Source organism: Dryas octopetala, chromosome 4, assembly GCF_963921425.1.
Source record: "Dryas octopetala chromosome 4, drDryOcto1.1, whole genome shotgun sequence".
NCBI classification, from domain to species: Eukaryota; Viridiplantae; Streptophyta; class Magnoliopsida; order Rosales; family Rosaceae; genus Dryas; species Dryas octopetala.
In genome coordinates, this window is record NC_141369.1 from 229978 (window position 1) to 246228 (window position 16251).

The 16251-nt window shown below is 36.3% G+C and overlaps 2 protein-coding genes across 2 annotated transcripts; one reads left to right on the forward strand and one right to left on the reverse strand.

Moving 5' to 3' along the window:
• The first annotated feature begins 10332 nt into the window (after positions 1-10332).
• On the forward strand, positions 10333-13860 carry LOC147285915 (DYAD protein). The gene is made up of 7 exons (XM_086241522.1): positions 10333-10460; positions 11280-11625; positions 11707-12090; positions 12172-12226; positions 12602-12939; positions 13038-13152; positions 13321-13860. The coding sequence occupies exons 2-7, from the start codon at positions 11339-11341 to the stop codon at positions 13480-13482; spliced, it is 1341 nt and encodes a 446-aa protein (XP_086097648.1). The 5' UTR covers positions 10333-10460; positions 11280-11338; the 3' UTR covers positions 13483-13860.
• Positions 13861-14722: 862 nt separating this feature from the next.
• On the reverse strand, positions 14723-15532 carry LOC147285916 (putative transcription factor At1g61730). Its single transcript, XM_086239246.1, has one exon. The coding sequence runs from the start codon at positions 15530-15532 to the stop codon at positions 14723-14725; it is 810 nt and encodes a 269-aa protein (XP_086095372.1).
• Positions 15533-16251: the final 719 nt, after the last annotated feature.

Consider the following 16251-nt stretch of genomic DNA (forward strand, 5'->3'; position numbering starts at 1 on the left):
CCTATTCCCTTAGCCCTAGGATCCTTGGATGTGATGAGACATGAAAAATAAGAAATAGCTAAGAAAAGAAAGATTACCCTTGAAGACCCATCTTGGATAGAATCCAAGATATGCATACATCCATGGGGATGCCTTTAATCCATGTCCATCTTCAAGCTTGGCTCCACCAAGAGGATGAACTCACTAATCTCTCATGAAAATCTAATCTAACCTAGAGGCTTAAGATCATAAGTGTGATTTCTCTAAAGCTACTCCACACCAAGTGTGGGAGAAGGAAAGATGAAATGAAATGAGTGATTTTGGCTACTAAATTATCATCTTTTCATGGATATGGCATCAAGGAAATGGTGATGATGATGGGTTCAACAAGACCCATCAATTTCTCTCCAAGTTTCATGGAGGAAGAAAGAGGATGGAGAAGATGATGGATGAAACCCTAAGGTTTCTCCATGTGAGAGGGGTGTGGCATAAAGGAGGAGAAACCCTCCTTTATGTTTTCACTTCTCTTTAATGGATGACATAGATAATCCATATATCTTAAATGGATGGTCCACATTACCAATTTAATTCTATCCAATCACCATATATTCTTATTTGCACTATTGCCCCAACCTCTTTAATAATATGTGACTTATCTCATGTGATACATGAAAGTCAAATGTCCTTTGACTAATATGTCATCCCCACTTAATCATGTGATTAACACTAATTAACAAGTTTAGTGTTTGGGTTAGGACTAATGATCAAATAATTAATCGATCATATATCTTAATTAATAAGAGAACAATAATTATTTTCTAATAATTAATGATTTAGGTTCAACAAATCTAAGCTTTGACTTTTCAATCTTACTCTCTAAGTAGATTAGTTAGTTAATTAAACCTACTTAATAAAAGATTATGTCAAGTGATCACCCCAAATTAATCACTTGACTTATGAACTTACTAATTGTCCTCATCAATTAGTAACTAAGTCATTAGAGAGCTTCATGGTCCTCATTAGTATCTCGCAGTTAAGTGAGCTCACACTAGAGCAATACTAGGATGGGTAACCCACTGGGAAGTGTCAACTCTCGGTCTTAGGCAGTACCAACTATCACGATAGTTGCAATCAATAATTGAACATATTGATCCTCGGTATCATCCTTTCCTTTTAGTCTCCCACATACTTGTATGTGTGTAACCCTTTAGGTTCGTATTCGATTTGGCAGTAGGATCACAATTAATCTAGAAACACTTTCTAATTAATTGCTCTTGAGACTCTATAGACTACATTGATACCTAACCACAGTTTGCAGCCCCCAAACCAAATAAAATTTAGTCCTGAACTTATTTAGTTATGATTACAATACAATACGGTCATTCTCTGATCTATGTCCCGATTACATCATGGGTATGGAACTAGTGTCAAAACCCATTACAGGATATAATCATATTTGTGACTCTAATGCTCTAGCTAGAGACTTTGCGAGTCTTTCTATCCTGGGACATCTCCTTCTTTACGGAAGGTGAGAGATTCCATGCATGATGCACACTCACCTGCCTTCGTATGTGTTTCAAAGCACCCAACGTGCACATGTAACCCGTGTCTAATTGCGTTAGTCCATTTTGTGCAGTCAAAGTACACTGAGCATACACACAAGACATCGGTGGTGTCTCAGGTCTGAGGACTAATCAATATCTATCATAACCATAGAGTTCTTATTGGACATACCGTAAAGCTCCATCTAGGATTCTTTGTTCGGTCAGTTCAGTGAGCGTGTCTCCAAGCATGCACCCACATACCTGCTCCAGTGTCTTTATACTGTGGCATGAGATTCACCAACCAGAAGTGAGCAAGCGTATATGCTAGTCTTGACTTATTGGAATGTTAATATCCAATTAACATTCCCTTCAACAACTAGGAACATTTAAGAATCTAAGCATCTGATAACATGAATCTCAATGGCCTCCAAGCTCATCATGTTTCTTTTCTTAGACTTCTATGGACATATTCATTCACTTACACGATGATCTTAGAGGTCCAGTGTAGTGAATAATGCATATGCCCTTATCTAATATGAAATTCACATTGATCGAAATATCCCTTAAGTTACTTCAACCAAACACCTTTAGTTAACCAATTACCATTGGTTTTAGGGTATATTTCCAACAATCTCCCACTTGCACTAAAACCAACTGGTTATACAAATATCTATGTATTTGTATCTAACCTTTGATGCACTTTACACGTAAGTGTCAAGGCTTAGGCAACGGGAAAAGCCAAGTTTATTCATTTACATACATGTATATATATATATATATGAGATGAGAGAAAAACTCAATTTTCTCATATATATATTCTTTGTTCGGATCTTCATGAGACCAATTTAGTTCCCAGGCTTAAGCTATCACTACGTGACTAGTATCCCTATACTGAGCTCACGTATACTAGAACTCATATATTGAAGTTTATCTTATAAACGTAATCCAAACAACTGTTGCTTAACCAACAGTTCATTTTGTTCGAATCATCTCTTGAACTCTTTCAAGAATCATTAGCTCATTTAGTTTTCCTAATTGAAAACTATCTCGAGTTTTGACAGTCAAAATGGTATCATATACCCTAACGATTTCCTTATTCAACAAGATAAGGAATACTTCGCTCTTTAGATATTGTGGACTCTTGTTCCTCCTAGCACTATATGCACTCAGTTAATTAAATGCATTCTTGAGGAACAATTTCTCAAGTTCAAATGCATTTATAGATCTTTACTGATTCAATCATGAATCATCTGTACTTGGTATCCGAAGGGTGTCAAACTTGCATCATACCAGTACCCAACATAAAACCTTGCCTGCTATCAAGCATTTTATGTGTCTTATATCATAATGCATGAAGACTCTTATCATTTGGCATCAAATATGGGTAGACTTCAATCAATATCCTATGGTCCTTGACCATTGATGACAACGATATATCATCATATATAGATCTACAGTTCTAGGATCTAACCATAATGGTTTTGCATCTCTCAAATGGAATGCGGAGTCACCTCGTGACTCAATCCTGAGAGGTGAACTGTAATCATTGAGTATCACGTATCTCGAGTACGCGGCTAAACAAATCATAGATTTTGTTCTCATAGGTCTTTCAAGACTTTGAGATCTATCATCTTGATAAAGACAATGTCCTAATCCTCCAATTACGACATCTACAAAATCCTTCATCTGATTTGTCTTGAGTTCCAATCATAATGTTTCCAAAACATTTGTTGCTAATGTGGAACTCATGTTTTAGCAAATCATTGTCAAAAAGGGAACATTTACTCACAAGATATTTTGTGAACCCTTTAGGTACTGCCTTACTATGTTCTCTTAAAATATATATAGCGGCTTAGAGTTCATGAGAAGTCATTTCTCTAACCGAGTTAGTAGAACGATGATACTCAGTCTTACTCTTAATAAGATACATCTATTGATCATACACAACTTTTGTGTTACCAATTATCTCTAAAGGTCAATACCTTTTACAGTATCTCATGTTGTTTATACCAATTATAAACAACCAAGTGCTACTATTCAACTCACAGGTTGAATGTAGGAAAACTATCTCGCTATCATTGGCATCAAGTGACCGATCCAATTTAGAACTCTCACTTAGACCATAAAAATGATCAAACCCTGGAGAGCTACAGCTCACTAGGATATCCACCGGTCCAAAGGTCAATAAAAACATGACCCCTCGTCTCATGTTAGTGGTCCAAACACTCAGAAATCGTCAGTATAATTAATGAATCAAATATCAATGATTATGTTCTACCTGTTGCACCCCAAAACAAGTATACATAAGACACTTGACTTGAAAATACCTGAGACCTCAACGCTCGTTGCGAGTGTGTTAAAATCCCATGTACTCTCAGAACAAGTTCATTATGCATCCTAATTTCAGAATACAAAAGGTTTCCATGTGTTCAAATCACAACACATCACAATAAGCAAACCATTAACAAATTCTTCCTTAATTAGGAAAGTACATACATCTCAACATGCTTTACAAATAAAAATGTCAGAAGTTTACATGACAAGTAGTCTTGTTTAGATTAACCTAGAACCAGTTTACTATTAAGTGTTTCGTACTTCAATTATGACCCTTTCTCTAATCTGGTTATTAAATGTCTTCGTGATTAACTCAAATGAGTTTTTAATGTATTACTCTCTATCTATTGCACCCCAAAACAAGGTATGCATGCATAAGTCACTTGCCTTGAAAATGTCTTCGTACTTCAATTACGACCTTTTCTCTAATCCGGTTATTAAATGTCTTCGTGATTAACTCAAACGAGTTTTTAATGTATTACTCTCTATCTATTGCACCCCAAAACAAGTTATGCATGCATAAGTCACTTGCCTTAAAAATACCTGAGACCTCAACGCCCGTCGCGAGTGTGTTAAAATCTTAAGTACTCCCAAAACAAGTACATTATACAACCTAATCTCGGAGTACAAAAGGTTTCTATGTATTCACTTCAAATATACAACACGTTGATAATAACTCAAATATATGTATTTGTTATGCCTAAATTCTATTTATTAAATATAAATATTCTGCAATTTTAACTTATTTGAGTTATATTTGTCCTTTCAGATATATTTGGTGAATGTTGATATTCTTACATTACATGAGCTTTAATTGCAAAGAAAAAGAGAAGTCAATCATTAGCTGGTGTTAGTGGGAAGCTTTAGCCATATATTGTTGTTTAATTAATCAAGTGAAGACAAGTCATATACATGAACTTAAGTATTGCAAATCGTGATGGCTTCATGAAAGTGGGCTCGCAACTTTTGTTTGGTTGTCTTCTTAGTAGTTGGGCTCTCCTATTGCTACTAGAATAAGGAGATCACGTGAAACGAAAATAAGGGAAAGGGAAGGAGTCATGTGGCTTGTTATTAGGCAAGGGGTCACGTGGCTTGTTATTAGCCAAAGGATCTTGGGCTATCTAATTTAAGAAGATTAAGAAAGATACTTTTACTTCTTCTGGGCAACCAGCAGCACAATAGGAGAAAAGAGGGGTTTTCGGCATCAATACATGAAAGAGGCTATTGCCTGCTGTTTCTTCTACGTACGCTCTCTCTCTAATTTTTGTACTCTCCCAACTCTCTTTTATTCTTAGGTTTTATTGTTATGGAAAACTAATCTCCCTAGCCTTAGCTAGGGGGAAAACTTATAATTTACTATGTGATTTTGTTAGTTTGATTCAATTTTAAGCTTCAATGTCAAATTCTTGCTATGGTTTATTCAATTTCGGTTTTAGTTTTTCTCTCTTTGATTGATTGATGGGTGTTTGATATTATTCATAGGTTCAATCATGTTTTTTCTATTGTTTGTAAAATCATTCATGCTTTTATGATTAGGAGGAGACTATTAGATCGACTTATGATAATTTCAATGGAATTATTTCTTGATAGTTTGTTACCATAGGTACATGTTATGCTTGGAATTTTTTCTAAACGAAATTAAAGAGCTTTGTGTGTGAATAACTTTACTGAGAATTTATTCTTGTGTTTCATCTGAATTTCAAATATTATTGTTAAATCTTCTGATCGAGGGCACTCCCTAATTGCACCTTGGTTAAGTAAAATTAGGAATCAATTTAATGAAATTGCATAGGCAAGTTGAAGGTGGAACCCCGATGCCTTGGTGCTTCTTTATTATTGAAATTTTCTCTCAACTTCTTGTTTAATCTTGTTCTAGGTAATCTTAAATTTCTGCGATCTTAGCACTGCTCTCTGTGGATACGATACACGGACTTTAGAGTTATACTACTATGCAACACCTGCACTTGGGTTTAGCAAGCACACGTCATTCAAATAATAATTTGTGTGAAATTTCTAAAGTATGTCCTAATTCATCGATCACATCATCCTTGCATTAATTACTCTAAAGTTAGTAAAAGTGACAGGATTTTAATTTTGAACTTAATTGTGACCTATAATTAACGACAAAGACTTAATTTAAAAAAATCAACAAAGACCAAATCGAAACTAAAGTCAAACTATGGTAATCGAAATGGTCATTTGCCAAAATTTAAGGGAAATTCTATTTGTACCCAACAATCTTTTTTTCTTACCCAACATAATTTTTGACCATGGACAATTATATCCCATTATGAAATGACCATTAAGGAAAAATTATATTTAAAATAAAAAAACCCAATTTACTCTCTATACCCAACAATCTCAACCCTTGACCTATTCTCACTCTCATTCTCAAACTCACTTTCAAACCAACTCTAAAAGCTAACAAATTTTGGACCCCATATCATCCAAACAAGGTTTTTTAGGAGAATGAAGGGTGAAATTGTTCCTTTTGAGCCTCCCAATGAGGTATTTTGGTGCCCATGACATCTTGAAAAAATTCTAGTTCGCGTTTCGTTCAGTGGACCAATAACGAACACGATAACAATTTTCGGTGGATGTCAACCGAATGGTGAAAACTAATTCGGTGGATACCCGCTAAACACATGAATTTTATTCTGTTAACCCCAATCAAACTGTGTAACTTTGAATTCCTTGTTCCGTGGGACACAACCGTACAATTGGACAATGTTCAGTTGCCTAGAATCGAATATGTTGCTTTCGTTCGATTACCTTAAACCAAATAGTGGGAGTTAATTTTAACTTTACTGTTATATTCTGTAGGAGCAAGAAGAAGGTGATGCCTCTACCTGAGGTAGCTCGGTTGGAACTTAACATGCCTCTACTAGAAGACGTAGCTACAAGAGACACAATTCGTTTAGATGATGTGTGAATTGGTTACATTTGGATGGTGTTATCTGATTGAATTGGTTACATTAGGATGATGTTATTTGTTATGATTTGGATGATTTATTGTGATTTGTGTGATTTATTCAGATAAACTTGCATCACAAATAGATTCATTTATAAACCTTGATATACAATTTTTTTAGAGAAAAGTCCCGGTATTTAGTAGGCATCAGCTGAACAGTTTAGTATGACGCTCTCGAGCACTTTGAGATGATCCCCCCTCTATGCATACTTACCATCAAATTACCAAACTATTTAGTATAAGAAGATAAATACAGTTAGCATACATTCAATAAGAGACAACTTAAAACAAAACTTATGTTCGACGAGCATACACCGAATAATACAATCTCATTTGGTTGGCTTTCGCCGAACAAAACAAAAATATTCGGTGGTTCACTACTAAATATGTCTCCTATATTCAAAACTCGCCTGCCAAATAGACATATTAAGCAAACATTTTTTTTGTGTTATTCAGTGTAGTTGTGTCGAACGTAATACAAAAATTCGGTGGCTGGCTATCGAATACTATCATCTTATTCGGCATATCAGTACCAAACGAACCTCTCCGACATGAATACTTATTAACCTCATTTACTCGCAAAAACTCAAATTATTGTTTTAAGGTTCATACAAAAACATCATATTTATCAACAAATATGAAGAATCAATCCAAAAAACTTAGAAAAGGTGTTTGAATTACCTAATCGATAGAAAAATGGGAATATTTAGGGCTGCCACCGTTTGTTTGAAGGAGAGATAAGGTTTCTTGGCCGGTGGTAGCGGTGGGTGGTTGCGCCAATAGGGAAGGCTTGCACCAGCGGTAGTGGCGGGTCATTGCTGCGATGGGTACAGCTTGGCTCGGTCATTTGCTGCTTGCTGTTTCGATATGGGGTTTGATTGTATAGAATTGGGTGTTTGGTGATGTTGGGTATTAGTGTAAGAGTGATGTTGGGTAAGGAGAGAAATTATAATGTTAGTGTAATGTTTACTAACATAAAGGTATAATAGGAAAGTGGGTTGAGTATAGTGAGAAACTGAAGAAAAAATAAAGACCATGCTTACTAATGTGGAATGAAAAATGAGAGGAATGAGAGACAAATGAGGATGAGTCATTGATTGAAAAAGTTCTCCCCTTCATGGGGGAATCACAATACCAAGTTCTCCCTCATTAATGCAATTCCTCCATATTGATGGAATGATTCCCCATTTTTAGCTTGGGCTCCGCGTGGGCCCCATCAACTTTGTTCATTCCCAAATATAAGTAAACAGTTGAATGAGAATCACTCTTGTGAGACCCTGGAAAATTTATTGTGTTTTATTTCCTGAGTTATTTATTTCTATGGTTGCTTTAAATTTCTTATTGGAAGTGTTAGGATTTTTATGTAAATCTTAGAGATCCAAATTTGGTTTTAAGTCCATAAAAAATTAGTATTTGCCGCTACGAGTACGTAGCATATTTCGAGACATTTTTGGATGATCGATTGTATTTTTGGCGAGTGTTTGTAGTTGGAAACGTGTGAGAAGAAAAGTGAATGAGATGGTAAGATCTCAACCGTTGATCAAGTTGATCAAACGGCTGAGGAGATGACAACCAAATAGGAGAGAGATGGAGGCAGCTGGCGCGTAGGAAAGCTGGAGAAGAAAGCATAGAAATTGAGAACTCGGTGGAACATAGTAGAAACCACCACCGAGGGCTCGGTGGAGCCACTTAGCGATCGGCAAGGCTTGCCGAGGGCTCGGCGCAACGGCGAGCGATCAGCAAGGCCTGCCGAGAGCTCGGCGGTCCAGCGATGGCTTGGTAGCCTATCCTATATATACCCCCCTCCCAGCTTCATTTCTGATCTCTTCGCACATCACTCTCTCACCCGCAAGTTTTTTCTCAGCAAACCTCACCCTCTCACCCGCAAATACCATCACCTTTGATTACTATTTTAGTTATTGAATTCAACAGTGGATACAGATTAATTACTCAATCCTTTAGTAAGATTTCCAAACCGTGAATTTGGTTATTTAATTTCTGATTAAGATTTTTTTATTATTTAGATTTGGATTTGGATTTCTAATTAGAATAATTGTTTTTTGTTAGAAGTTAACTAAGTATTACAGTAGTTTCCCAAATTTTGGACTGGTGAAGTGGAGAGCTGTAAGTTGGATTTATTGTTGTGGATATTAAGTTGAGAAAAGGATTCCAGGTAGGGGGAATCTCACATCTTGTTAGTGGCCCTATTTTACTGCATGTATTATGCTAGTATAAACTGAATGCGTGAGAAATTTACATAGTTTGTGATTGTCATCTGTGGCGTGGTTTTTATCCTATATTGTGATAATTGAATTGTTAGGATGACTTGAGAGTAAATGGTCACCATAGAGCTGACCTTGGGTTTCGATTCCCTAAACCTCCGGAGGCTGTTATACAGTTAAGCTGGTACGTAGCAGTCAATTTATCTTGGCGTCCAGTCTAAAGTTGTAGTAACCAGGAATGGATACTCTCGTTACCAAATCAGTTTTTACTGATAATCCAAGTAGAATGATAGTTGACCAATTTCGAGTTCGGTCATCAGGTATTGTATTAGGAACGTTCCGAAATGTTTTGAACGATTGTTTGAGCATGCAAATGGTTTCGAACTGATATTGATTCTCTGGTTATGCATTGTGCTATTTTGATGTGTTTCACTAGCTATTTAGTATAAATATGTTCGTACTATCTTAAAACCTAGTCAGGGTCCCTTGAGGGGAAGTTATGATCATATGTGATGTTTACCCCCTACTGTACTCTTTGAGTGCAGAGAACATAGCGGTTGACAACTTGGACTGAAGGTGCGGCCTTGCTACAGGTCAAGTCTCCGATTTTGATCATTTCTTTCTAGGCAGGTCGGTTATGATCTTTGTGGATCACTTTTGCTATATAAATTAGCACACTATTGTCATTTGGGTTTGTTTTGTAAATTATCAAATATCTATCTTCGTGTTGGTTACTTTTGTAAATCTTGAACATCTTTGTTTGTATGTTCCTCGAGATTACTTTTGAACTTATCTGTAACCTTGTTGGGTTGGTTTAAATGTAAACACTTTATTTACATTTTGTATTTCTGCTGGGAATTTATCTCTGATCCAACCAGTTTTCTTTATAATTATTAAGACTTACCTATTTTAGGAATGTTTGGGAGTATAATACTTGAGATTTGAGTATTATATTTTCGAGTATTCTCAAGATAGATGCCGCTGTGATAGATCCAAATTTTGGGGCATCACAACTCCACTATTTTTTTGATTCTCCAATACAAGTAAACACATGATTATAGTGGAATGAGAATGACTCTTATTCATTTCCTCTCATTTTATGTAAGTAAACATACTCAAAGTGAAAGTTAGGTCTAGTAAGAACGTTAAATAAGAAAAGAAGATTGTTTGGTACGAATAGAATTTTCCAAATTTTAAAGGATGGTTAGTGCAATTAGTTGTAAACTTGTAATTAATAAATGTTTGGGTTTTAGAATAGAAATGAATTTGGCGGTTAGGGTTTTAGGAGAAGTGGACGGAGCGACCTTTTCTTTCTTTTTGGTTTCCATTCGTTTACGGAGGACTGGGGACTCGCATTCACTCTTCCTTCCTTGAGCTCAAACGAAACCCTACAGGCTACACGGGCCACAGGTAACTTTAACCTTAACTCCGCTCTCTCTCTCTCTCTCTCTCTCTCTCAATTCCATGAATTCCATGAATTTGTTTTGACGACACCATGAAAACGATCAGAAGAATTGGGTTTTCCGTATGGCTGGGATTTGTGTCTTTTTCAGGGTTTGATTGCTAACCACATTGTCTGTGCTAACCGTATGGTTTCCGAAAATGAAAACCCCGTATTATTTCTTTTTGTTTGGGTTCTCTGCTTCGCCATCTGCTTTCAACGTTGCCGCTATGGGTTTTCCCCAAATAAGAATTTGCTGAAATATTTAAATCTTGGCTTGATTGGACCCTTGGTTCCAAGGGTTTGTGTTGTTTTGGTATGTCAAAAATAAAAAAATAATAATAATAATAAATAAAAAGAGGAATTTAAGAATGTGCCTCGGGGTGTCATTATGTGTCTAGCTCTGCTTAAAACTAACTATGAAATTCTTTCTGTTTTATTCTCACTACAAAATTTGTATTTGGTCATCTATCATTACTGAAATTTACTACAGAGCTCCGGCACGTGCACAAGAGCTAACTATGGTAACCTGTTGAATCCTGAATCTTCTTCCATAAGAATGAGTAATATTTCAGAGTTAGTAGACGAAGGCTTAGGTTATGTTATCAGTTGTACACTTGCAATCCAATAACTTGTCTAGCTCCGGTTGAACAGCGCATGAATTCATGGCTAGACTTCTAGAAGCCTGTCAATCAATTTTCTTTTTAGAAACTTAACTTGTTATTTAGTTAGACTTTTAAATTTTCTGAGCATTCATTCTCGTTCCATGCTTTTGTTATGCACTGCAGTTGTGAGTGACTGGCAAAGCATAGAGAAAGTTTGTGGGTTTCAGCTAAGAGACATCTGGATGGCACAGTGGGGTGTTCGTCGGCGAGTTGTGTTCCTTGGCCAACACAAAGAAAACAAACCTCAACTTTCATCCAGCACCTCTGAGGAAGAAGATTCAGAAGATGAAGTTAAAGGAACTGTGAAAACTGAACCTCTGGAGATACCAGAATTCAAGAAGAGGAAGCGCCTCAGCCGTGGTCAACTTAAAGAGGTGAAGACAGCGTTACGTGCTAAGAAAAGGCAAAGTAATTGTAAGGGTAGGTCAAAGAAGCATGATAAGTTAATAGAAAGATGGACAGTTGAGAGGTAAAGCCTAATAACTTCTTCGTTGTTGACTCCGCTGATAATGCTTGTTAATATATCATGACAAATTAAGTATATTTGCAGGTATAAGCTGGCAGAGCAAAATATCGTGGAAATTTTGAAGGCTGAAGACGCAACTTTTGGAAATGCAATCTCCAGGTCAGCCCTGAGATTGGAGGCTCGTAAGCGAATTGGTGACACCGGGCTGCTTGACCACCTACTGAAGCATATTGATGGTAAAGCGGCACCAGGTGGGAACGAGCGGTTTAGGCGGTGGTTCAACCCCAATGGAATAATGGAGTATTGGTTGGAGAGTGCTGACCTCGTTAACATTCGGCGGGAGGCGGGGGTGCATGATCCATATTGGATTCCACCATCTAGGTTGATGCCAAGTGGTGGCCCCTCGGAGGATTCTGTTTCTGCTGGAGAACTGAGGCTACTCAGGGAAGAAGTAGATAAAATGAAGAGGTAGAAAGCAACTTCATAAATAAAACTGTAATTGATAATAGGTGTGCATAAATAATTTATTTTTTCTTTTTGTATTACAAGTGATATGCAGGAGCTGCTGGTATCCAAGAAGCAAGTGAAAGACCAAGCACATCAGGTGGAGTTGAACGTTAAACAATATTTTAGATAGAATGTAATTTGATATTAAACTGTTGCTTGATCAAACCTCAATTGAAGTGTATGTGGACAAGATATGCTTGAGGATTTGGAAAAATGGAAAGCTCAGACTGAGCAAAGCTTGAAAGTGATTTTAGGTTCTTGGAAGGGTATGCAGCTATCTAAACAATAAATTATCGCCAGTGATTCAAAGTCTGATACTTTGAAGATAAAAAAATAATACAAATTGTTGTTGGTGATTCTTTCATGTTTTATAAGATCTATATCTACTATTTAACAAGAAAAATGTGTTAGTGTGTGATATGCTTGTGTCAATTTGGCTCTATGAAACTCTGTATTCTTTTCTTTATTACAGGACAAGTTTGAGGAATTAATGATATGGAAAGCTAAAGTGGATCAACAGCTGGTGGAAATTACAAATGTCCTGAGTAATATGCAAGTACCAACGCAGTACACTGCCACCAACCCTGTAGCTTCTGAGCGATGGGAAGATTGGTTAGAGAGCACCAACCTGGATAATTTTCAGGGAAATGAACTCGTACCTTGGTTTGAGAGCTCCAATCTGGTTAACAGTGGGGAGGAAGTTATAATCCAAGATCCCTACCCAGCCCTGCCACCTAGATTGAAGCATGGCAATGGCTCATCTGAGGACCCTCTTTGCACAGTCAAGGAAGAAATGGCCGAACTTGAGAGGTAACAAATAAAAAAGTAAAAAACAATTCAAAACATAAAAGTTTCTTACAGTTAATTAATCTGAGATAGATATGCTCTCATTCTGCTGCAATAAACAGAGATGTGCATGAGCTGGCACCGAAGAAGGAAAAGGGATATCAAGCTAATGTGACCCCAGATTTTTCTGCTACTGCAAACTCAAAGTCAGACCTTGATAATTTGATTTTGTTTCAGGTGAGGTGATGCTAACAATGTACATATGAATAAAGGACTTGATATGTGCATAAATACATGCATAAATTTATTTAACAAGCATGCATACACACGTACTGCTTAATAAAAATTATGTTTTATGGAAAAACTTAATAAACTAAGCCTAATTCAAAAATTCCTTGTTGACAGGAAATGTTTCAGGAATTGTTTAATTGGAAATCTATAACAGAGCAGAAGCTGGGTGAGATAACAAATTCTGTGAGTGTCATCAAGCAGGCATCAAAACTATCGACTCCTCCGGCCCTTGAACTGCCAGAAGATGGAAATCACAGTATGGAATATCATCCTTAAATAGATTACTTTACTAGTAAGTGGCATATAGGATTTGATGTTGTATAGCATTTAAAAGCTGATGAAAACCCCAATCCTAGTAAACCGACCGCTAACCCACATATATGTTGAGTGAAGACTCAAACCCCACCCTCAGTTATTGATGCGTTAATTTATTAACACCCTAGCTCCCTCATCTCAAGTCAAATGTTAATACACCGCTGATTATATATTATTATATATAGGTAGGTTTAGAAGGCCCTTTGCGTGGACGCACTTTTACTTTTACATTCCAAATGAAATGGCCGACCAGTGGACATATTTATGTAATGTTTTTGTTTTGTTGTGATCGAAAACATGATATATGAAGCGTATTGTATTTACATTGTTGATCTGTCATGTCGTCCATCCTCTACTTGTTATACAAGCATCATATTTTCCTTTCCTTTAAATGGACCCGTTTTTAATCTTCTTTCTTTTCTGTCTATTCACCTATGTATGATGTGTCAATTTATCAGCCTTGGATCTGAAAAATAATTACGTGGCAAAAACAAAAATTCTGTAAGGATATATTGTGGACGAATGGTGCCTCTAGTTTTCTAGCAGAAAATTAATAAGCTTCAACAGAAATAACTTTGCATATCATGGAACTCACACAACTACACAAGCGCCACCGGACCAGACCAATGGTGCCTCAATTTGCCTATTAATTAGCTACAGAAAAACTAGCATGCTACATGTCATGGCTTAATTTCACTAATTGAGTAGCATGTCGACAAACCTTTTAATATTGTTTACATAAAATAAAATCCACCATAGGCTCCATAGCTATTGATCAACTTCTAGATTCATTAACACCCCCCCCCCCCCCCCCCCCCAAAATACTATTTTGTAACATAATAAAGTAATATATAAACTAGAACTTTATTTTCTTTTTGGTTTTCATTAGCCTCTATTTGGTTTTCTTCATAGTAAACAAAATATTAGTATATTACCAAGGCATACGCTTGAGAGTTGAGCCTTGACCTGAAGAATATGAACCTAAAGTGAGTACGTGTGGGAGTAGCTAAGCCCCATCTTCTGCTAATCATGAAGGGAAAGGGGATCATCACTATCCAATCCGCTGAATTCTAGATTGACTAGGTAAGAATTTATTAAAGAAAACAAGAAAAAAATTACATAGAAGAGGTAAAGAAATACCTTAAAACCCAAGAAAACTAAAATAGCAATTCATAAAAGAAGCTAGAAAGCATAAAAAATTCTAATAATCAAGGGAGTTGTAGGCATCTAGTGCCACCTGGTGCACCTCTGCTTCAAACTTGGCTTGCACTAAGCGAAACCTAGACTCAACAACTCTCACTTTCCTCCACTTTTTCTCCAAGCTCACCCTTTTTTCTTCATCAACAATCATCTTCCAATTCAACCCAATGCTTATTAAAAATCTATCAAACCCTTCCACAACAGCATCAATTGAATCATCATCAGAGTTGTCTCCACCTTCACCATTAATAGTATTGTTCGTAGTATGATGAGTCATACCCCAAACTTTCTTCGATAACTCAAATAGTTTCTTTTCATGGGACTTTGAAAACACAAGTTCTTCGCCATTTTTCCGTCTACTGTCTTCATTTTTGCGATATTTCCTCTTCAATCGGGAGAGTTTATCCCTTACTTGGGCTTTTGACATATCAGCATGAAATGACTTTTTGATACGAGTACAGAACTTTTGGAAATCATATGTCTTGTTCTTTTTCAAAAAATCAACCATACCTTTTAAGAAGGCAATCTCATCATTTTCACTCCATACTCTCGCAGTTGATGACAACTTGGGTTTTTTTTCTTTTGTCTTCTTGGAGACGTCACTCATTCCGTTTTCTTTCTCTCGCGCCCGTTTTGCAGCAGAGGTTGAAGGGTTTGCTTTTGTCTTAGTGTTGGTCTTGGATTTCATCTTGGCAGAATCAGCTTCCGAGTCGGAATCCGATTCGCATTTGTATTCAGTATCTGACACTGACTTTTCAAATGAATCTTGTGCAACTAGCTCCGTTCCACTGTATGAATCATATGATGCCATGGATTGGAGGAGCTAGGTTTCAAAATAAAAGAGAAGAAGAATGTATGTTTGTAGTTTGCACTCATTAGGTGCCATATATATATAGACGATTACTTTTTTTTGGGGGGAAATAATTTACATGGAGGGAAAAAAAGGCACCAAAAAATTCTCTGAAAACTTTTACTACGTTTTTAAATTTGACAAGTAAACAGATAGCCTAATTACTCTACTTAATTGGTGAGACTTACCCGAAACAAAAGAAAAAAAAAAAAAAGGAACTATCTATAACACTTTTTAGCTTAGGTAAAAAGTATATCTATGTGGTAAGGATGTTTAATTAATTTGAATTATACCGACAATTCAAAAGATCAGTCAATGACACCGGGGTTAGCCCAAATGGTAAGGGTGGGTGGGATATATAAGAGTTGAGATTAAGCTAAGTTCATGATTCAATTCCCTCCCATGTAAACAAAAATATATTGAAAGTGTTCCTTATTTTATAATTTCAAGAAATTATCTCTCCAGTCAACTATTATTTTCTGTACAAAAGGTCAGTCACATTTTGACTACAATAGGATTAATTCTGATCAATGGTCTCTATATTAATATTATTAACTTCATCTACATTTATATTTCAAGTGACTAACTTCTATCCAATTCACTGATATAATTTTTTAATTGTATGAATAGAAATCTGACTGCATCTTCAGCTGGGAAAGAAAATCAAGAGATGAATAGAG